The sequence below is a fragment of the Fusarium graminearum genome, chromosome 2 (genome assembly GCF_000240135.3).
Source record: "Fusarium graminearum PH-1 chromosome 2, whole genome shotgun sequence".
NCBI classification, from domain to species: domain Eukaryota; kingdom Fungi; phylum Ascomycota; class Sordariomycetes; order Hypocreales; family Nectriaceae; genus Fusarium; species Fusarium graminearum.
In genome coordinates, this window is record NC_026475.1 from 5,054,766 (window position 1) to 5,076,538 (window position 21,773).

A 21,773-nucleotide genomic window follows, 5' to 3' on the forward strand; every position below is an offset into this window, starting at 1 on the left:
CACCTCACCTTGGAACTGTCGTCATATGTGTTGTAAGATTGTATATATTACAACTAACTACCGAGGAAGACAAACAGGCAACAATGGAATACGTCGAACTGCCAAAGATAAAGGTCAGTCAATTCTCTCATGACGTGTTGTCTATCTACTAAATACAACCATAGCTCCATGCACATTTAACTGGAAGCATCTCACGCCAAGCTCTCCACGAGATATGGCTTCGCAAGAAGGAAACAGGTAATACAGACCTCGATGATCCTTTGGTTGTCATGCCAGAAGGTAAACATGACTATAACTTGCAAACATAAGATCTCCTACTCTCATGGGAAGTCTACACTATATTAAAAACCACTAACAACACCTTCGCTCATAGCTTCTTCCCGCTCTTTAGTAGTTACATATACAATCTCATCACTGACGAGGAATCTGTCCGCTACACTACAAATTCAGTTCTAACTGATTTTCTCAACGATGGCGTCTGCTATCTCGAACTTCGAACGACACCCCGCAGCACCCCTCAACTTTCAGCAGAGCAGTATATTGCAACCCTTGTTGATACGATCTCACTGTTCGAGTACGAGAACCCCCAGCTACACACGCGTCTCATTTTATCCATCGATCGGAGACACACCCCTGAGCAGGCCGCTTCTACCCTCGAGCTTGCTCTGAAATACCGCAACTAAGGAGTTGTTGGCCTGGACCTCTGCGGTGACCCAACAGCCCGGCCCAACGGCGAAATCAGTATCTTCACACCTGTATTCGAGGAGGCAAATACGAAAGGACTGGGAATCACCGTGCATTTTGCCGAAGCTGAGGCCAGCGGCTCTGAGGAGGAGTTGAGTACACTGTTATCGTGGAAGCCAGGTCGTCTAGGCCATGTGATCTGGGAGGGTGAGGATACCAAGAAAGAGATTGCGAGAAGAGGATTGTGCCTAGAGCTATGTCTAAGCTGTAACGTCAAGGCTGACATGGTCATTGGCGGGTTCGAGGGGCATCACTTTGGTCACTGGAGAGAAGTAGAGGGACCAAAAATTTCACTCAGTGTAAGTTCTCAGGCGTACCCTCAACTTCTGAAGTATCGCAAAGAGCTAACAATGATGATAGACTGACGACGTTGGTGTATTTGGAAGCCCCTTATCCAACGAGTACAGACTCGTTGCGCAGCACTTTGGTCTAGACCGTCAAGCCATATATGATTTGGCAAGTCAGCCTATCGACGGCATCTTTGGAGGCGACCAGGAGAAAGAAAGACTGCGGCGTCTTATGTGTCCACGCTGAAGTGGGAATGGCAAATTAAACAAGCTTATGAAAATTGGAATTTCGTGGTATCAATGTCGTTTTAAAATACAGATTATTGTACAAGCTGTTTACTCTATTGGATGTTTTGTTTTTTCTTTGTAGTAGAATGGACGAAGCATCAATAGTCAATTCTTACTGCTGAGCGCTAACAAGGTATGAGGAGAGAAGTTGATATCAAACTCAAATCAGGAGCATCTCGTTTTCTTTCATCAGGCATAACACATGCAATCGATCGTCCTCATCAAACGCCGTACTTTTTGGGGTGTTTTTTTCATCTTGATCTGAGACGCTGACCTCAGCCGTATACATCCCCGTCGTTTTCCTCTGGGTATACATAGCTCCCAGTCGTCATCAGTGCATGCCGGGCGGTGGGGTCTCGAGGTCTACAGCCTCAACCTTGACGCGCTGGTCATCACTTTGGCGGACAAGGTTCAAGAAGTAACGAGAAGCACGCTCACTCTCACCCTTGACCTTGACGGTCTCTTCACGCTTTGCACTCAGGTCCTTGAGGCTCTGGTCGAGGCCGACTCGAAGGTTGTCAGCAGGGATACGAAGGACCTTACGAACAGAGGAGGAGATGCGAGCGGCGTTGGCATGGACATAATCCATCTCAGCAAGCTGAGTAGAGATCTTGGTAGCGAGACGAGGGGGCAGAGAATTGGGAATTTGCTGCAGAACATAGGCCGAGGCGGCAGCAGCTACACGTAGTTAGTAAATATGGAATTAATCATGTTTATAATTCACTTACCAGCCACGAGAATACCAGGGATGATAAGCTGGCGTAGATTCTCGTTGCTCAAAATCTTTGTTGCTGTAATGGCCTGGTCCATCCATGTGTTCATTCCAATCATCCGGGGCACCACTGCACCAGCAACTGTCAGAGCCATACCAGTACCGGCGAACTTTTCCTGTCGCTGCAGAAGCGTTGTCCAGTCGACAAAGTCGGTCATCTCTGTGGGAATATCGACCTGGCGGGCAAGGGCATCGCGCTTGCGGCGGAACATGACATCGGGTCGGAACTGGAGGTTTTGGAACTCATCGCCAACGTGCAGGATACCCAGCTGCTTAATAGCATTGACACCATAGACTGTCTTACCGCGACCATACTCCTCACAGTTTGCCACTGAATCAGCAATGCGAGAGAGCATGGCTTCTTTGAGGTCTTCGGCATATTGGAATGCACTCCAAATACCTGGGTAAGGTACATCGTAATGGCTGCTTCCAGAATGGAGAATGGCAGAGTTGAGAGTGTTGCGAGTATAATCGTAAATTTCCTTGCATGTATCTTCGACATTGGCGTCCACTTTCTCGCTGACCTCAGAACGGGCCCTTCTGCTGGATTCCAGCTGAGGCTCGAGCTCCTTAAGCTCCTGGGTCACTCGATCCAACTCTGACTGAGCAACCTCCTGGTTGACTGTCGCAAGGGTGTTGACGTCGTTCAGGATGTTGAGGAGATAGGTTCGAGCTGGTGCAAGCTTTGACCGTGCGCGTTTCTCGAGCACAAATCTTCGCAGGGATTGTTCAAGAGCCTCGAAATCTCGTACTTTGTCAAGATCCTTACCCTTGCCCTTGTCATCACCGTCCCCAGGGTCACCAGAGCCTCCGCCTGAGCTTCCGCCACCACTAGGGCCTCCCGGAGGTGACGGGCCGACAGGGATGGCATTACTCGAAACGAAGTGTACAAGTTCCGAGTTTTCCTTGTGCGTTCGGGGACTAAGTCCAGCAACTTGATCCAACACCATCTTCTCACAGCGTTTCTTGTCTCGAATGACATCAAATCCATTGACAACAATAAAGATGTAAGCCTTCTCGGCCGCGGCAGCCCAGATAAACTCCTTGGCAGACTGTGTGAAGTGATTGGCAGCGGAGACTACGAAAACAACGACATCAATTTCCTCCTGTCGAGCAAAGATAGCTGTGGTTTTGGTCGTATCGGAGTTGAGGCCAGGGGCGTCAATTAAAGCAATATCCACCACGCCGTTGTTCAATAGGGATTCGTCGATGCTTCGGCTGTCTTTGACATAGATTTTGCATTGGGTATATGTCTCGTTGTCAATGACGATATTTTCCAGTTCCTTCAGGGAAAACACATCGTAAGTCGATTCATCGTTTCGATCATAGGGAACATCCTTGTGCACGGCGTGCACCTCTTCCACACCCGAGTTCTCTCTTGCGTCAAGTACCTCACAGAAGATGGCAGTGCAAGGCTGCTGATCCTCAGGTAGAACTTTGCGACGCAAGAGAGCATTGCAGAAGGTCGACTTGCCAGCATTAAGATCACCAGTGATAAGAACCTTACTGGCAGTATCCTCAATTCGTTCGCGGAGGGCAATAAGATGCTTGATGCTGGTGCTAATCTTTCCATCAAGTAGTGCCGCAATCGAACTCTTTTCAAGCGAGTGTACAAGCTCAGTCTGGTGAAGAGCACCAAGCTTGAGATCCAACTTTAATACGGAAAACTCTTGGGCTATCTGAGGTGAGACAAGTCGTGGTTCGGGTGTCGATCGATTCTCGGCAGCTCGGCTCGATTCGGCAGAATTATCTTCGACGGTGGTCATAGAACGTCGCAAGGCAGGGTGGTGAGGTGACGATGGGATGCCGTCCATGCCTGTGTACGCATGAGCAAGACCAGGTCGAGGGGCTTCGGAGGAGTCGCGGCGTGTTCGCTGAACCGAGGGGTAATGGGCGGGCCAAGACGAATTCATCTCTCGGAGATTGTCGAGAAGTTCGAGTACCTTGTTGATAGAACGGCCTAGGGTTGCGCGATGGGCATTATACCACATCTGGTGAACAGCACCTGACGCAGGCCGGTCATGATGCATAGACATGTCCCATGCTGCAGCGGAAGCCATGGAACGTTGCTCATCACCAGCTATACTTCCGCCATAGCCAGAGTCGATGTCGAGCATGTTCTGGAGGCGGGCAGCATGTTCAGATGCCATACCATTGCCGACGGTCATATACTGAACACGGGAAGAATCGGCAGGCGGAGAAGTTTGGTTGCTATTCGGCGCATTGGCATGATCACCATCTGAATCGGTTTCTTGTTGCATTCGGGCCTTGCCCTTGCCGTTACCGCTGAAGTAGTCTTGACTCATGTTGAAGGGGTGAGTTTTAGATCGAGCGGCATATTTCGTGGAAAGACCAGGCGAAGAAAAATATGCCTGAATTTGTGATGTTACGTGACGATGGGCGGTCGGGTGTCGAGAAAGAGGCGAACAACTCAGTCAACGATGGCTCCACTTCTGCATGATTTTTGCTACGTACCGATGCCCGATTTGATTGGCGACAGCGCGCGGACCACGCGGGCTCTTATCTTATCCTGGTCTACCAAGGCTGGCCCAGACTTGACCGATTACGTAGAGAGACCTAGTTCCCGACGACGACAAGGCCAGGCCAATCCATATCACGCATCTGGGTCTAGGTTTTTTCCTGCTGCCTCGCGATTACTGCGGCCTGCTTTATCTATTACTTCAAAGGGTCTCCTTCTCCCTTGCGGCTATCTCGACGTTCTTCTTCGACCACCCCATCTTCTTTCACCGATCAACGACAACTGCCCCGCTCACCATGAATGTAAGAGCAGCGGTGTCGCGCAACCGCATAGCGCGCTCATGATGGCTAATTCGCTCAATGCATAGATCCTGGAATGGGCCTTTGGAAAGCGCATGACGCCTGCGGAGCGTCTGCGCAAGAACCAGCGCATGCTCGACAAGGCCATTCGTGAACTCGACCAGACAAGAGTTAAGCTGGAGAAGCAAGAAAAGACCCTTATCCAACAAATCAAGACAAGCGCCAAGAATGGACAAATGGGAGCCTGCAAGATCCAGGCCAAGGACCTGGTTCGCACGAGACGATACGTAGAGAAGTTTTACAGCATGCGCAGTCAACTACAAAAGATTTCACTGCGCCTCCAGGTATTTAATAATTGCGATGGGAGCAGACAGAACGAAGGCTGACTGGCAAAACTACAGACATACAGAACGAACGAAGATATGATGCAAGCTATGAAGGGTGCCACCAGGGCTCTGGGAAGCATGAACAAGCAGATGAACCTTCCCCAGCTCCAGCGAATCGCCATGGAATTCGAGCGCGAAAACGACATAATGGATCAACGATCAGAGGTCATGGATGATGTATTCGACGACGCCATGGATGTAGGAGTTGAGGAAGAGGGTGACGAGGTAGTGGAGCAAGTTCTGGAAGAGATTGGCGTGGACTTTAATCAAGCAGTAAGCCGAGACCCCCATTCACACTTTGCGATATCTGTTGTTGACTTTTTTCACAGCTTGGTGAAACTCCTACCGCATTAGGAACCGCGGCTGTTCCTGAGGGCAAGATCGCTCAGGCAGTTGGCGGAGGAGGCGGCGGTGGTGGTGGCGGTGACCCCGTCGATGATGACCTCCAAGCAAGACTGGACAGTCTGCGGAAATAGATGGGCGACAGGCGATTATTGGTGTTTTGTTTCAACATGTCAACCCGATCGTGTCAGGCGAAATGCTCGTCTATCAATCAGTCGGACCACAGCAAGGCGACAGACTTGATAAACAGCTTATCTATGGCCGTGGGAGAAATTGGCGACTTCATGGCGCTATGTCTGCCGGGGTGCATTGGTGTCTGGAGCACTGTATTTTAATTCCTAACTTTTCGACGTTTTTGGTGCTTTATAGGAAACGATATTCGCCGTTGCGAATTCTATTTAGAATATCATTGGTTGGTTTAGTATGTTTCAAGATATGCACTATGGCAAGGTATCATTAAAGTTGGACCAAACTTACATGTTAAGCTTGGTGTAAGTTTTCTTTATCAGGCGGGCCGTTACTGAATCTGTGTTTTGTTTGGGCCAATGCCAATTAATGCGAAATGCTCCTTGCACAGGGTCGCATAGGGCCGAGGGGCTGTACAACAAAGACATCACGGTCATGTGTTAGCAAATGGCTACCATTATCGGATATAATTGCAATTATCCGGGGCATTAGGTAGTTTTGACGGCAGCCTCGGGGTTACACGTGTACAGCCGGCTACGGCAACAGAGGCAGGCAGGTCTCATGGGATTGTGATAAACTGAGTTCGGTCTGGTCGGCGAATTGTAAGATTGTAGATTCTAGTCCCCGGATGTCCCGGCCACTACGGTTGGGTTGGGCTCTGTATTATGGATAGTATGTATCATTTACTTTAATTCTCACTATATGCCATGAAAGAAAGGGTTCGACCATACATCCTAGGGATAGTAGGATACTAAGACATAAGGCTTGATACACAGTACAGAGTACCTAGTAGGTATACAGATAATTATTAGTTAGAGAGTGTAAGCGGTTCTAGTATAGCATGTTCGCTAATGCTTACCCTTCACCAAGTAGTATCAAGTTTTCCTGGACCCTGAGGGCGTCTTCTCAAGCTGACTTGTCTTGAAGATCAAATCCTATCCCACCTGATGATCATGGATCAAAACCCAGTTGTCTGCAAAGCGCTAAGCTGCGCGCTCACCAGCCAGTCAACGTCACTAAAGCGTTGATACGTCAGTGGCCAACAACCAGTGACGGTCCAGGGCCAACTAAGCGCAAGGCCCCCGCCCCCACTGGCCCTGGCTTTTGATCAGGGTAGCTCGCCAATCCATTTGCTTCACTCAGCTAGCCCCAGGTTACTTGCCCAACTGATGGAACGTCTCAGCCAACTTTTCATCGACTACGACACGACTCTGCACTTACCCGTCTCGTATTAAGCTATAACTTAACCGATTTCTACCTACCTGGGTGCTGCTGAGCATTTCATCTTTGCAGGGTCTTCGCTTCTCTCTATTGAGCATTTCCCAGCTCATCTTGTTCCTGTCGAAATACTCTCCCTTCCTAGTATCTTCATCATCCATCAGGTACGTACGTTCACCACTTAGTATCCCCGCCAATGCAGTCATTCCCTTGTGGCGTCTACGTCACGTTCCTTTAGCCTGCGATACATGAGCTATGAAGCATTGCGCATCTACATAACTCATACGAGCTCGAATGCTGTTTCATTTCATCTACAACCCTGCCGTACGTTAGTTGAGACGCTTCGGATGTGTCATCTTACAAGTGATACACTGAAGTGAAGACAGCTGGAAGCAATCTTATCGGCGATTCGCGCGCTTAGCTACATCATCGATATCTGTCCATCTTGCATCGCAACCCCCATATTCTCATTATCTTCTTCCCTTTTTCATCTGTTGATGCTTGGCAGCATAGAGTCAAGTTTAAATCTAAGTTTCTTACTCTCGCCAGGCCATCCTTGCGCCAACGAATCATAGACGCCAAGCTGGTTCCGACCAGCACCCCGCCCCCTACGTTTTCCACAACGATACACTTCCCAACTGCTACCGCAACGGCTCGCGTGTAGCCACCAAACACAACTTAAGATTCTCAAGGACGACGAAACACATCCGACATTTAACGGCATTACTCGTGCTGACCACTTCATCCATCTGTGCCACGCCACCTAGTTTTACTTTGATCCTACCACAAGCTGGCGAGCAACAAGCGTCGCAGTCTCTCCTCGACTGGAGGAAGTCTGCTGAATAGAATGTTTGGCGGCAGTTCCAACAACTCAGCGGGCAACAAATCCGAGAGCGATTCAAAATCCGATAAATCCCCTTCTCCCGAGCCCGGTACAGGCCTTAGTGCCCCATCTCCCATCAAGACAACTGATCAGGCTGCGAGCGGTGAAAAACGTAGCGGAAATGGCAGTCCACCAACTCGCCAGGATGTTGGCGGGCCGAGTGACAAGAAGCGCAGAAGTAGCAGCGTTAGTAGCCGGGCGAGTAGTCTTCTGGCCTCTGCAAAGAACTCGCTCAACTTCTCTTCTCAGAGTAGTCGCGGCGGAGGCTCCGAAGTGAACTCGCAGACATCTCTTCAGAAACTCGGCAAGCAGGATCCTGCTCTCGCAGTCCCACAGGGCCAACATAACAACTCTGCTGGGGACTCTATGCCCGGACCCAAATCTACATTTCGTGTTGGCGTTTGGGAAGATAGGAACAAGAAATGCCGCCGAACTATGGAAGATACTCATGCTTTCCTGTACAATTTTGTGCAAACCCCAGCTCTGAACGACGCATCCGCAAAGGATAAACCGGAAGGAGATGACCTGGTCACTTCTGATATGGTTGAGTCGGACAATGGCTATTTTGCTATCTTTGATGGGCATGCAGGCACATTCGCCGCCGACTGGTGTGGCAAAAAACTACATATCATCCTCGAGGATATCATACGCAAGAACCCTAATGCTCTGATCCCTGAAGTTTTAGACCAGGCCTTTACAGCTGCTGATGCGCAGCTTGAAAAACTTCCGCTTAAGAATAGCGGATGCACCGCTGCGGTCGCAGTATTGCGCTGGGAGGACCGGGCCTCAAACGACCGATCTGCCATCAAGCCCGTCAAACCAGAAGAGCCCATCGAAATGGATAAGGCTAATGATGGATCATCCAACGAAGAGGCGACCAAGGCCACAAATTCAAAGGGCAAGGGTAGTGGACGGCAGCGCGTACTGTACACCGCAAACGTTGGCGACGCCCGCATTATTCTCTGCCGAGGTGGAAAGGCTCTACGACTCTCTTACGACCACAAGGGTAGTGACGAGGTCGAAGGCAAACGCATTGCCGCTGCCGGCGGGCTGATCCTCAACAATCGTGTCAATGGCGTACTGGCCGTGACTCGTGCCCTTGGCGATGCTTACATGAAGAAGCTCGTTACGGGCCACCCTTATACCACTGAGACGGTCATTCAGCCCGACAGTGACGAGTTCATTATCATTGCTTGCGATGGAGTAAGTTGCGCCCCTAATTGCAAGGATGAACAAGCTAACATTTCTAGATCTGGGATGTATGCAGTGACCAGGAAGCCGTTGACCTTGTCCGCAACGTGAATGACCCCATCTCGGCCTCGAAGCAGCTTGTCGACTATGCGCTGAATCGCTTCAGCACTGATAACTTGTCTTGTATGGTCGTTCGGCTTGACCAGAACAAGGAAGCTGCGGTGGAAGTGGAAGGCGCGGCGTCACAGGTCAGCGAGGCGGACAAGATTGTCAGCGAGACTAAGCAAAAGATTGCAGAAGGTATAGCACCCGCTGTCGGTGTATCAGCAACCAGCAACGCGCCCCAATCCCAACCTCCTATAGCTGTTCAGGAGGGCGATTTTGTGCCAACCTCACTGGACGACATAGTAACTGAAGAACCTCCCCATGTTGCAGATCCCAAGTCAGACGACGTGCCTATACTGAATAAGGCGGCCGTTTTGGAGGCTCGGAAAGACAAGCCAGCAGAAGAGAAGCCGGTTGAAGAGCAAGAGACACCTCCTGGGCAGGAATAATTCGTGGATAAGAAATCAAACATAAGGCATTATAAACACACGTCAAGCTAGTTTTTTATGGTCTCGGAGCAAAAGAACTGCCGAGTACTATGAGGATGAACATGGGTGCAGTGTCCCCTGACATGATGCTGTATCTCTATCCTTGGACCAAGGGCTGCAAGATGGGGATTGACATGATATGCAAGCGAAGGTGCTCTTATGGGTTTCGTCTCACGGCTCGGTTCACGCAAAGCTGAATGAGCCCGAGTAGTATTTTGGTGTTTCTGTCAGTTAGTTGAGCAACGTCGTACATGCACGATGAAGAGCATGGCACAGTCTTTAGTAGAGGTGCATCGCTGCATGGTAAACGCATATGATTACGACTCGAAATAATATCGACGGCATTGGATGCACTTTACATTCGTACCAAGCTAGTGAAGTTCTTTATAAAACGTGGAGCCCCAGAGATCTGTAGACAATCAAAGATTCTTGCTAGGATTTGTCTAGGTTGACCACCAACTTAATATTCCCTGCAGCTTCGATAGGAGCTTCTATGCTTCTAGCCGGGTAGTAGCAGAAATTAACACTGAATCGCTAGTCTGCCTCTAGGCCCCATAACGTTGATTGCAAATTACACCATCATCCACTACGCAGTACGAACATTTGAACTGTAATTGAGACCGGCCAGGCAATTTCCTCGGATTAGCAAGTGTCGTACAATCGAGATGAGTTTTGGGGGGGAAATGGCGTGCAGCCAAGCTCAAGTTTATCTGAACAGCTCATCCGTCTCGGTATCGCCGTTTAGACTGGTTTCTTAATTATTTTACTCGCTTCCTTCTGTTGCTACCCCTGGCTAGCCATATGATGCCTTCCGAGTCGGTAATGCAGGAACAAGAATGAATCAACGTCAAAAAGCTGTTTGGACTGTGCTAGTCCGCAGTGGAGAAGCCGGAGCGGGAGGGGGAGCTTGGTTACTCGAGTGGCTGGGACTGCAACTCTAACTTACCTATATAATAAGTCAAAACTCACGTCAAGTACCTTGGCTAGGACCTTAAATATAGCAGGTGCTATATCTTGTAAGGTGGGACAAGATTGACTTTAAATTATGCGAGTCATCTAATAGGCAGCACATGGAGTGCGGATGATCTCTACAGCTGAATGGTTCAAGGGAGTGCATGGAAGCAAGGAGGAAAAGGTCGTCTTGGCCGGATAGTCATCTCGTCTAAGCAATAATTAGAGGTCCGTTTCTTACCATTTCTGTCCATCTACTCTGTACACTTGGGCTTCAAGTTTTATCTCCTCACATGCCTAAACCTGTTTATCCTTGTGATTGTGCGCGACATATGAAAGACAGAAACACACACCTCACTTGTCGTACTGTAACTTGATGGCTTCGCCTGTGCTTGTATGTTGGTCTTGAAATTGGCCTATCCCCAAATTGGGACAAGACGCTATCCATCTTTCATTCCAGCACAAAACCACCTGTCTGGTTGGCGTGTGATTTACACTTTACTAGATATGATTGTCGAGTAATTGGCATTTTAGTCACGTCAGTGAAGCAGGACTTATAAGTAGAGACTAGTTAGCCAACTTTTGTCGTGTGCTGTTGTGATTCTAATTCCTTTCGCTGTAGAGTTGCTCGTGTCTTGTTTGTGTCTCAAACCCATGCTGCCATAGTAGGAATAGGCTAATATAAGCACTTATTGGCCATTCCCGATCTGGTTTTGTTACCACGCGGTTTCATCAATTTGATCAGTGACTATTGATCGGCATAAACGGGGTCGACGACGACGGGGCTCCATTCTTCAGTCAAACATTCCTTCTCTCTTGTTGGTGATTAACGCATAAATCCCCAGAGACTGATATTGATGTCGATATCAGCTTCACTGCCGCTTCGCCCTTGATTGCACAAACAACGAATTGGCTCGCGCACCCTCAAAGAACAAACGAAACAAATCTTGCCATCCTAGTTAATCTTGTCATTAACCCATGGTTACGATATTTAATCCATGTAGGCTGGCAGTTCTGCCCCTGAAATCTGGTGCTGCACCCCTTGACCCGCATTGGAAAACCCACCAGGCAATCCATCCCACCCGTTACGCTTCCTCAACTGAAAGAGAACGACCCCGAAATATATTGGATTGGTCTAGCTCTACTACTCTGCTCGACTGATTTGGTAGATTCCCCCGTCTTTCGGGAGAGCTTCATTTCTCTTTCTTTTTTTCTTTCCCTTTTGGCTTCGTCTTCGATCTGTCTCGATCGATATCGACTCTTGATTTCGTCGACCGATTGATCTGCAGCTCTTCTGCTTGCTTATCTCTTCCTTTCACTCATTGCTTCTTTAATTAGTATTTCTTCTTTTGTTTCCATATGCCTGTGGTGCAGACCTAGGCTTTCAGCTCCCACTTTCCTAATTTTCTCCCCCTCACTTCCTTACTTTCAGACCTGGTGACGATAAAGACACCATGTCGTTGAATGGATTGGATGACCCAAAGGTCCAGGAAGCCTACGAGGCCGCTGTCGCTGAACCGGGAGGATGGTATGCGAAAAACCCTGGCTCATTATCGTAGGAATCAATGGTTAGCTAATTTTCGTCTTCAGGTTCCTTCTCAAGTACGCGAGTCGCGATGAAGTCGAATTGCTGGGTCGTGGCTCAGGCGGTGTTGTCGAGGTGCGCAACAACGTCACCGAATACGAAGAAACCAGCCCTCTATACGGTTTCTTGAGATACCGAAGGAGGAACGTCTTGATCAAGTTCCTGCCCGAGGATTGCTCTCGTCTTATTCAAGGTCAGTGCTGGCGCCCCTCCCCTTCCCTGCATAAGTCCTTCCTTGCTCCTGGCGTGCAGATTCGTGGGCAGTGTACTGACTTGTTGTCGAAATGTAGCCAGGGTAGCCGTTCACTTCAATGCCGTTTGCGATCGATTCTCCCCCTACGATACCATCTTTGAAATTACCGAAGCCAAGGAGCTCAGAGATACTAGGTTGTCGGCAGCTTGCTCTTTGCATGCCGCTTCGGGTTCCACTTCATCGTCTACAAGCTCGCTGCGTCGAAGACGATTAATGGAGATTGCGGAGGAGGAGGAGGACGAACAACAACAGCGCGCCACCAAACGCCAGTCAGTTGCTGAGAACGACGATGACGGCGAGGTTCGGCCAAAAACAGCAAAGACAAGCCACGAACCTGCTCTCCTCACAGAGCCAGTCACCTTGAACTCGGAGCTCGCTGAATCTCCAGAGGAAAGTAAATTCACTGACGCGTCGGAAGTGCCCAACTTTGTCGGCGCTGACGATAGACCTGTTTCATCCAGTGAATCTGAGGCTCTTCCGCGATTGTCATCACAATCAGGTCGACCGGATCTGTATCCGTATTCATCGTACAATTACGGCAAGCCAAAAGTTAAGCTTGGCCCCCGCCCTTCGCTTGAAACAAATGGTCGACCTCGTACTGCGGGTTCATATCGTCCCGTCTCACAGATGCCTTCTGGTTTTAAGCTGTTTGGCAAGGGATCCAAGAAAGAAAAGAGCAAGGAAGATATTGCAACTACCGAGGATACTCCTACCGAGGACAAGGACACACCGCCTGTGCAGGACGAACTGCAGATCACCGATACAGAGTTCGCCCGACCCACGACAAGTTCTGGAGTTTCGATTTCTGGTTCCGCCATCATACCCGCGCCGCCACCTGCGAAACCAACCATTTCGCCTGAGAAGGCAAGATTAATGAAGGCCATGAAGCTCCGAGAAAAGAAAAAGAAGGATATGGCGGTCGAGGCCGATGTCTCGTTACCGCCTACCGAAATTACAGGACCCAGTGAAGGTGGATCGTCTACAGATCATGCCGAAGACAACGAAAATCAACACGACACTGAATTAAATCAACCTTCAATGTCGAACGCGGATTCAGGAATCGGTCTGGATATCTCTTCAGCCTCTATGAATGCTGACCAATCGTCTGATCTTGCGCAGACTGATTCCCACCCTGATAGCCCTGTCATTGCATCGTCTGAACCCGAGATCTCCACGAAGGCCTCTTCTCTTTCTGAATCCACAGATGACACTCTGCACCCCAAAGACGAGGATGCGCATGATCAACATGAAAAGGAGAAGGTTAACATCGAACAAACCTCAGCACAGAGTACAAATGACGAGAACGCTGCCACTGTAGCAGTTGCGCCAGTCAGCAATGCTCCACCGTCGCCTAAGGATAAGGGGCAACCCGAGGACGCACCCCTCGACCCCGTGCCCGGCGCTGATACCAACATTTCGGAAAGGCCAGTAGACGCACCCGCAAACGATAACAAATCCACCACAATGGACTATATCTCAAACGCGCCCAACACTACCGAGTCATCCGCCAATATCGACAAGGCTGACGAGCCTCTGTCTCCTACAACTTCTTCCTTGAAGATCCCCAAATCCAAGTTTTCAACGCAGGATTTGCGATCAGCAGCGAACGCAGCCTCGTCGTCGGTCTCCAACTCTCCCCCTCGAGAAATCGAAGAGAACAAGCCAACCATTGTCACTCAAGAAGTTGTGGAGAAGGAGGAAGACGAGGTTGAGGTGTCGGAAACAAAGCAACAAAAGCGCAAAACCAATATCGAGCCGATCAAAACACAACTTACGGAAGATAAGGACCCTCTATCTGACGACGAGGACCTCATGGACGAGCTACATGATGCGACCCTTCACGAAGCGAAGCCTATGACTGTTGCTAAGAGCCCAGTCACTCCAGTGTTCCCCAGCCCAACCAAGAGTGAACGATCTCCTGTCATCTCCCGAACTGTCTCGAATCCTGTACACGGCAAGCTTCTCGCCCCTGGCGATGTTACTACAAGCTCGGCACGATCTGTCAGCTCTGGTGGCGCTGCTTACCTGCACAAGATTGCTCAGCAGCCGGGTGGCCCAACCCTGAGCAGAAAGGGCACGGTGGGATCGAGTATTTCACAGCGCATCAAAGCTCTCGAAAAGCTCTCAGCCAGCACTGGTGAGACCCTTGCCCCCGCCCCTACTGTTTCTGCTCGGGAGAGACCATCTTCGGCATTCTTCTCTGTGCGAAAAAGTCGAGAGCCGTCTCGGTCTCCGTCCGTGGTAGACCGAACCAGCTCTATCAACCGTTCAAATCTCCGAACACCCCCGTCGCGATCTGGCTCACGCGATGAGTCGCCCGATAGATCTAGACAACAGACACGCAGAGGGCGCTCAACATCGGTGGCCAGTCGCTTGTCCGTGTTCGAAGCGAACCCCTTGGAAAACGATGGCTCCCCTGGTTCAGAATCCATCTCGGTTACTGCCAGGATAGTCCGCGATCCGAGCCAGAACGCAGCCAAATCGCTCGAGCCTGCTAAAGACCTATCCGAGTTCAACCCAGTGGAACTTCAGGAGTCCCCTCTGTTGGTAGATCACCAAAGAGCATCGCCCGTCTGGTCCCCTCCAGCCTTTCAACCACCAAAGGAAACCATAGTTGAACGACGGATGTCAAAGGACGACAATAACGGGGACAAAGAGGATCAATCTAGACGGTCTTCGCTCAGCGTAGTCAGAGACTTTATCAACGACCGCCGCAAATCCCTCACATCTCCTTCGTCTGATATCCTTCCCAAGAGCTCTCAATCCCCAACTCGCCCACCCTCGACCCACCAGGGTAAGCGACTGTCAATCAGCAGCCGTCGATCATCCTTCAGCCGTGAAAGAGAAAACGTGCTTTCTCCTTCAGCTACTACTGAGAGCTCCGTATCAGGCGATGAGACCAAGTCCAGTGGCGAAAAGATGAAGTCCCGCGCTGGCCGATTTATGCGTCGCCTCTCATCTCTTTCTAGTTCTCGTGGCAAGACCACACCACCAACTGTTCTCTCACCGACCGTGCAAGAGGAGCACATCCGACCTGCGACAACTGGTCCCCCATACATCGTTTCATTTATGGGAGACGTCAATGTTCAATTTCCTGATAACCTGCTCTGGAAACGACGCAACATGTGTCTAGACTCCCAGGGCTTCCTTATTCTGAGTGCGCTCCCATCACAGAGCAGCCGTACTGCTCAGGGCACAAAACGCTACCACCTGAGCGATTTCAGAGCACCGTACATTCCCGATGTTGAGGTTCAAGAGCTCCCCAACAGTGTAGTATTGGACCTCGTCGACGGCAGCAGTGTGCAGCTTGCATGCATGGACCGTACCGGGCAGGTCAGCATTCTTAACAGTAAGTTTCTTCTAATACATCTAGTATAATATGCATCACATACTGACAACCAATGTAGCCCTCCAAGAAGCCCATGCCAAGCATGCGACGCCGTTCGCGCTGTAGAGAGTGGTCTGGCTCTCTGTTGAAACGGCTGGGTTGAGCCCAAGACGTTAAAAGCAAACCAAATGCTCTTCGATTCGTTGGTTCCACCATTTCTTATATATGGCATCATCGTTTGCTCTCGCCATAAACCGTCCCACGTCTCGCTATACATTAACGGCCTTACGACATCTTACTTATCAACATCTCTGTCCAAAAGTGTATACTGCTGGCTTGGGTGTCTAATACATCATCGGATGTTCTGGTTTTTCAACCACTTCGCCGATCGCAACTTGTCTTACATATTCCTTTTTAAACACATCACTCACAAGGCTTCATATAATTTTCTACTTGTCTTCTACTCACATGTAAATTATGTACGCATGATACCACAACCCCTTCCTCTCATCTGTGCAGCCCCGACGGCTTTCTTCTTCTTCCTTCTTCCTCTTCTTCTTTTTGTACCTTCTCTCTTTTTTGTACTTTCTACATACAAACCCCGTTTGTTTGTTCTTCCTTATTGTATCTATAGCACGCCTGATTTCGTTGTTCAACCCATACCGAACTGTCGATTCCCATCAGGGAACGTATGTCAATGCGAGGAGAACAAGGTTGGATAGGCAGTGTACGATATTTCACTATTTATTAGGGATGGCGAAAAGGAAGCTGGTTGAAAACGGACCAGATCGAGGTAGAAAGAAAAACTATTGATATTAGATGCACCATCTGATACTCCGTGACATGCATGGCGTGATTATTAAACGCAACTCACTTAGTATCTACAGGCAGCAACTGTACTACATCAACCGTTCTGACAAGTCTTCTCGAATTTTCATATTTTTGTAGTACTTTTATATTCTTTCGTACCGTCATAATGATTCCGCCATCAGCAGTCCTGCAGACCATGCAACTCTGAACTTCAACTCCAGATCCGAACTTGCGATGATAATTCCAAATCACCCTCCAAATAGAAGCTAGTATGCAACAAACGCCATTACTATGTTGTGTTATTGTTTGCCGTGGCTCTTCACCATTCAGCAAACTCTTTCTACTACTAGTATCACAACAAGCACACGGTGGCTTTTCTACCACCGCCTTCTGTTTCCAAAATTATTGCAGTGACTTTCAGACACCTGCTGCTGCTTGTTATAGTCGGTATGTCCACGAGTTTCTGAGGATGACCTCTTAACATCGATCGTCATATACGACAAGAAAAATATAGACAGGATGCCCTCGCCCGTGGTCGGCATATCCGTCGATGAATATATTTAACAGAGGATTTTGAGCCAAACTCGATGGTGAAAGGACCAAGACACGTTAAGCATGGCTCGTGGGAGGACCAGAAGAGGGATCTAATCCGGGGAACTGAGAAGGATCCATGGCCATGTATTCGAGGAGATCCAGGCCACCGACATTGACACCTTCAGGGCCCATAGCAACGGATGGGTTCTCAACGTTCTGGAAGAAAGCCGGTCCGGGAGGCAGATACCACATCTCGTTGCCTTGGTGGTTCCAGTCTTCGAACAGGCTGACGTCCATGTTGGCGACAGCGTTATCTACAACCGTGGGTGTTGATGGACCCAGAGGACCCTGGCCAGGATACGGGAAGTTTTGTGCTGAAAGATCGAACGGTGTCGCTGAGATGTTGTTGGCCTCATGAGTAGCAGCTTGAGCTGGGGCTGGATCTATTCCGTTAGTATTGGTATAGGCTTTCCTGTGTAGGAATTTCTTACCATTGCCGTTAAGACCATCCCTAAGTCTCTGAGCGTGGCCTCCAACCCAGTTGGGATTGTCTTCTCCGCTTGGAACAAGGTTTTCACCGTTATGCACCTGCCCATCTGGGGCGGGGCTTTGTCCTCGGCCTGAAGCTTGCTGCATAGTGGGTGCCTGGATGAAACGGTTGCGGAGGCGGCTCGTGAGAGACTCGAGAAGATCTGCAAAACGGATTCCCAGGTGGACGTCATCTACAACGCAGTTTCGAAGCGCTTCGACGGTTGCATCCATCAACTCAATACTCATCCTCACGTCTGATCGCGGAGCACCAAGCGCAAAGGTCTTGAGCAAGAACATAGCGCCGCTAATAATACGGAAATATGTTCGCACGGGGGCATGTTTCAAATAATCGCCTGGCAACAGACCTTCGACTACTGTGCGGAGCAGGTTCCGACTTCCTTCCACCACTTCGCGGATGTATTCCTGATCGTGCGCAGTGAAGCCTCCGAGTTGACCAAGGGGAAGCTTCCCATAGTTTATCATCGTCTGGGGCGACAATTGCGGGTGTCCCCCATTGACAGCTGCTGCTCCGTGATGCCCAGAGTGGGCAGTTGCTCCAGCTTGGGCCTGGTTGGTACATCGTTCGACGACTGCTTGCAGCGAAAGTGAGTTGATATAGATGCGCACGTATTGATACTCGATCGTCAGGATATGCCGAATGAATTCGGGAAGTCGGAACAGTTCAAATTCCCTCCACCAGTCGCGTAAAATCGGCTCGAACTCTTTCAGAATGCTGATATACTTGCCGTTTTGAATGATTTGTGTTGTATGCTTTCGGGAACGGAATATTTTTTCATTACCCATTTCCATAGCGTTGCTGATACCAGCCCAGCAATGAATAATTTGATCATCCAGTTCCAGGTCAGGTACATAGTTGAAATTATTGCCAACTGAAGAAGGATTCGTGCCCGGGGTAGTCCCATCACCTGTGTTGGGTCGGAATCGAGCAAGGGCAGGATCGCTTCTCCTGAGGTGAGCTGGAGCCATGTTGGTCCAACCGAGACGACCAGCCAGCTGAGTGGTATAGATGAGCAGCAATCGCTTGATTCGGAAAGCTCTTTGACGATATGATTCCTCCTGATATTCAGGTCGAGTGATAGCATCGTCTCGAAGCAACTCATCAATATCATCGAAGACACCCAATTCGTAGGCGAGGCCGTTCGCAGTGCTGAGCAGCATCCAGCACATACGATCACTTCTCCATGCCGGTTCGAGCCAACTCTCAATCCTCTTGCCACCAAAACCAGGACCTAAAGTTTTACTCGGATCCTCATCAGCAGCGGTGATGGCCTGGAAGGCGGCTTCCATAGGCAAAACTAATTCGTCGGTTGCTTCGGTAGGTGGGAAGTGCAACGCGCGAGGGTGCCATTCGGTTAGAATCATCAACGACTCGATAGTTCCAAGAGTCCGTAGACTGCCCTTGCGCAACCCCCGCCAGGGCGCTGTGCTACTTGTTTGAGACTCGTCAAAAATGGCACTGGTGCTGGGCGGAACACAAAACCCCCCACCGAAGGCTTCTTGTCCCCATAAGCACCGCTCGATCATGCCACGCAGATACATCCATAGTTGCTCATGAATTGCATGAGATCGGCAATGGCCGCCAGTGCCAGGCATTTGACGATATCGCGAGGCAATCGTCAGAAGGGTGACAGTCAGAATAGGCTCCTCGTAGAGCAATGTTACATGCGACGAGGGGTTGCTGAATGTCGGCGGTGATATAGGCGTTAAGGGAGACAGATATTTGTAGTAACTACCAAGGTTAGAATGGCGATTTCATAGCTAAGGACAAGACCAGTCTTACTAGTCAATATACTCGATAGCTTCGAGGGCTGTGAACCAACCGGCGCGGACGAATCGGAAACGCTGCCATGCCTTGATGGCTTCAGCATACCCAGGCTGCGAACTGAGTTCGGGTCGTGAGAGTTCGGGGTCGATAGGTTGTTCTGTTTTGGGCGGTCTAGAGGTTGATCTGGGAACGTAACCGTAAGGGCCAGTGTCCACAGGTGGGGGCCGAGGAGCCGCTGGACGAGCAGATGAAGTGCTCTCTCTGCGCTCGCGTTCAACGGCAGGACTGTTGAGTATTGGATTAGCTTTTGCATCAGCAAAGACCGAAAGTCTAGAAGCATACCTATCTGTGGCCGCTTTGTAGAGCAGATCCAGTGCATCCTGTGGACCAAACACGCCGCGCCGCATAACAGTTTGAGCCTCGATGTTTTCCAGTGTCTGGTTGGCATCACCTTCAGTTCCCCAGTCGCTGTTCCTCCCGCGACCTATCCTGCTGCCGTCAGGACGGCGTAACGGTTGGGCTTGGCCATGCGAGCCTCCAGGAGTCAAGGGTGCACTGCTGTAAGATCTGCGTTCGATGAGCGGCGGAGGGCTGTCGTTGGCATTGACCCTTTTGCGACCATTTCTGATGATATACTCATCCTGGTCGCTACCATCATCATCTGTCTTGCGCTTGCGACGAGTAGCACTGAAAAAGCATTCTTTACTCTCTCGGCGGCAGCGCACACAAGGAGGGTCGTGGGGGTTATCGACACTGCCAAGATCGCATCGCACTTTGCGCCGACGGCAGGGAATGCAAGCCTGGTAAACACGTTTGTGCTGGGGACCTTGGTTTGCGTTCCCAGCCGACTGCCCAGGAGTTTGTTGCGCAGAACCTTGCGTGGCGTTGTTAATTGAGGCTGCAGGACTCGAGTCGGAGGCCCCGGAGGTCGGTTGATTAGCGCCGTACGGGGCCATTGCCAATGTCAACAAGATTCGGAGGGAGGTTTCGTTAACGGAGTCGGCGATCGGTCAGCCAAGTTGAATGGCGCGGCGTCGAAACGTCGCCGTGGCCGTGGCCGTGTCGAAAACGGGCGAGCTCAGCTAAGAGCTGACGAGGCTCCAATCTGACGCGACGGAGGCCAAAAAAAAAGATATATATGGCTGATGAGATATGATGTCGCGTTTCGGTTTGCGGCGGTTCGGGGAGGGAATGTGAAGAGAGCGCGGGCCGAGGAGAAGCGGACTGGGGGGATAAAGGACCTTTTTGGAGTTCTCCTCTAGGAGCAATGAACCAAGAGACTGGGCGCAAGGGTTTTGACTCGAAGTGACCTGTGCGTGATTGTTATAAACTAGTACGTACCCTGGTTGATATGATAGAGAATGAGTGGAAGAATATGAATGGATCCGTTCCATCGAGGTTGGTACTCGATGCGGGGGGAAGGATCAGCTACTAACACAACCTACTAGTCTAGTAACATTAACTTGGACTTAGCTCGAGGACAAGACTCGACCGCAAGTGGCCAGTGCAGGATCAATTCAATGGGAATACGTTGGTCTGGGCGATCTTCAAAAGGGTAATTGTCAAATGAGAGGTGAGGACTAGCAAAGAATCATGGGGTAAAGAGTCTTTCACTCTGCTCGTTTCCTGGGGAGTTACAGCACGTCCATGTCTATTCCGGGGGTGAAACATGCAGCAAATGGGTGTCGATAGACATGATAGGTTGGATGGTTTCTGGAGCGAGGTCACGAGTGTCGTTGCTCTTTTTCTGTTCCCCTTTGTCCAACGACTTCAACACGTTGTTGCGAGCAAATCAAGGTGAACTTGGGAGGTGTGGTACACACCAATATGTATCAGGTGACGACTTGTCAATGTGATACCTTACGTATTAAAAAACAAACCCTACCTGGATGTGTCAATGTCATCTCTATTGTGAGCTTCGTTAGCTGACACGCCAAGAGACCTTTCATGGGAATGTCTACCTAGCTCTAAACACTCACCGTCTTGACTTATTCGTGACCTTCCTAATCAATTGATATTCCCCAGTTCCATTGATCTAAACGACAGAACTTTCAGAGTTTTCAATGGCACGACCAAAGGTCTAGAAGAATAGAACAAAAGAACCCAGTAAGCCAAAAGTTCGCGTTATCCCGAGACGGGCAACTCGATAGTCAACGTCAGGCCCCATTGGCTCGCCCAGAGTTTGCTATCGTTTTGCTACAAAACCGCTGCAAGCGATCGAGAAACCAGGGGCCAGGTTTCAATCTCATGCAGCCATCAGAGACACAAAGACGTAGACTACATCTCTGATATGATATGTGTCTTGTGAAGAGGATACTCCGAACCAT

At 49.9% G+C, this 21,773-nt stretch overlaps 6 protein-coding genes across 6 annotated transcripts; 4 read left to right on the forward strand and 2 right to left on the reverse strand.

Moving 5' to 3' along the window:
- Positions 1-83: 83 nt before the first annotated feature.
- FGSG_04114 (uncharacterized protein) lies at positions 84-1,278 on the forward strand (the record flags this gene model as incomplete). Its single annotated transcript, XM_011323220.1, has 4 exons — positions 84-113; positions 165-279; positions 685-1,043; positions 1,105-1,278. The coding sequence occupies 4 exons, from the start codon at positions 84-86 to the stop codon at positions 1,276-1,278; spliced, it is 678 nt and encodes a 225-aa protein (XP_011321522.1).
- Positions 1,279-1,407: 129 nt separating this feature from the next.
- On the reverse strand, positions 1,408-4,436 carry FGSG_04113 (uncharacterized protein). Its single transcript, XM_011323221.1, has 2 exons — positions 2,048-4,436; positions 1,408-1,997 (listed from the first exon to the last, which is right to left on the reverse strand). The coding sequence occupies exons 1-2, from the start codon at positions 4,395-4,397 to the stop codon at positions 1,651-1,653; spliced, it is 2,697 nt and encodes an 898-aa protein (XP_011321523.1). The 5' UTR covers positions 4,398-4,436; the 3' UTR covers positions 1,408-1,650.
- Positions 4,437-4,670: 234 nt separating this feature from the next.
- FGSG_04112 (uncharacterized protein) lies at positions 4,671-5,995 on the forward strand. The gene is made up of 4 exons (XM_011323222.1): positions 4,671-4,872; positions 4,938-5,213; positions 5,271-5,528; positions 5,585-5,995. Exons 1-4 carry the CDS (start codon positions 4,867-4,869, stop codon positions 5,729-5,731), a joined length of 687 nt encoding a protein of 228 aa, XP_011321524.1. The 5' UTR covers positions 4,671-4,866; the 3' UTR covers positions 5,732-5,995.
- A 1,853-nt stretch (positions 5,996-7,848) lies between these two features.
- On the forward strand, positions 7,849-9,629 carry FGSG_04111 (uncharacterized protein; the record flags this gene model as incomplete). The annotated part of the gene is made up of 2 exons (XM_011323223.1): positions 7,849-9,087; positions 9,135-9,629. The coding sequence occupies 2 exons, from the start codon at positions 7,849-7,851 to the stop codon at positions 9,627-9,629; spliced, it is 1,734 nt and encodes a 577-aa protein (XP_011321525.1).
- A 2,444-nt stretch (positions 9,630-12,073) lies between these two features.
- Positions 12,074-15,911, forward strand: FGSG_04110 (uncharacterized protein; the record flags this gene model as incomplete). Its single annotated transcript, XM_011323224.1, has 4 exons — positions 12,074-12,147; positions 12,210-12,397; positions 12,495-15,806; positions 15,865-15,911. The coding sequence occupies 4 exons, from the start codon at positions 12,074-12,076 to the stop codon at positions 15,909-15,911; spliced, it is 3,621 nt and encodes a 1,206-aa protein (XP_011321526.1).
- A 1,293-nt stretch (positions 15,912-17,204) lies between these two features.
- FGSG_04109 (uncharacterized protein) lies at positions 17,205-20,402 on the reverse strand (the record flags this gene model as incomplete). The annotated part of the gene is made up of 4 exons (XM_011323225.1): positions 17,205-17,572; positions 17,621-19,410; positions 19,462-19,731; positions 19,789-20,402. The coding sequence occupies 4 exons, from the start codon at positions 20,400-20,402 to the stop codon at positions 17,205-17,207; spliced, it is 3,042 nt and encodes a 1,013-aa protein (XP_011321527.1).
- Positions 20,403-21,773: the final 1,371 nt, after the last annotated feature.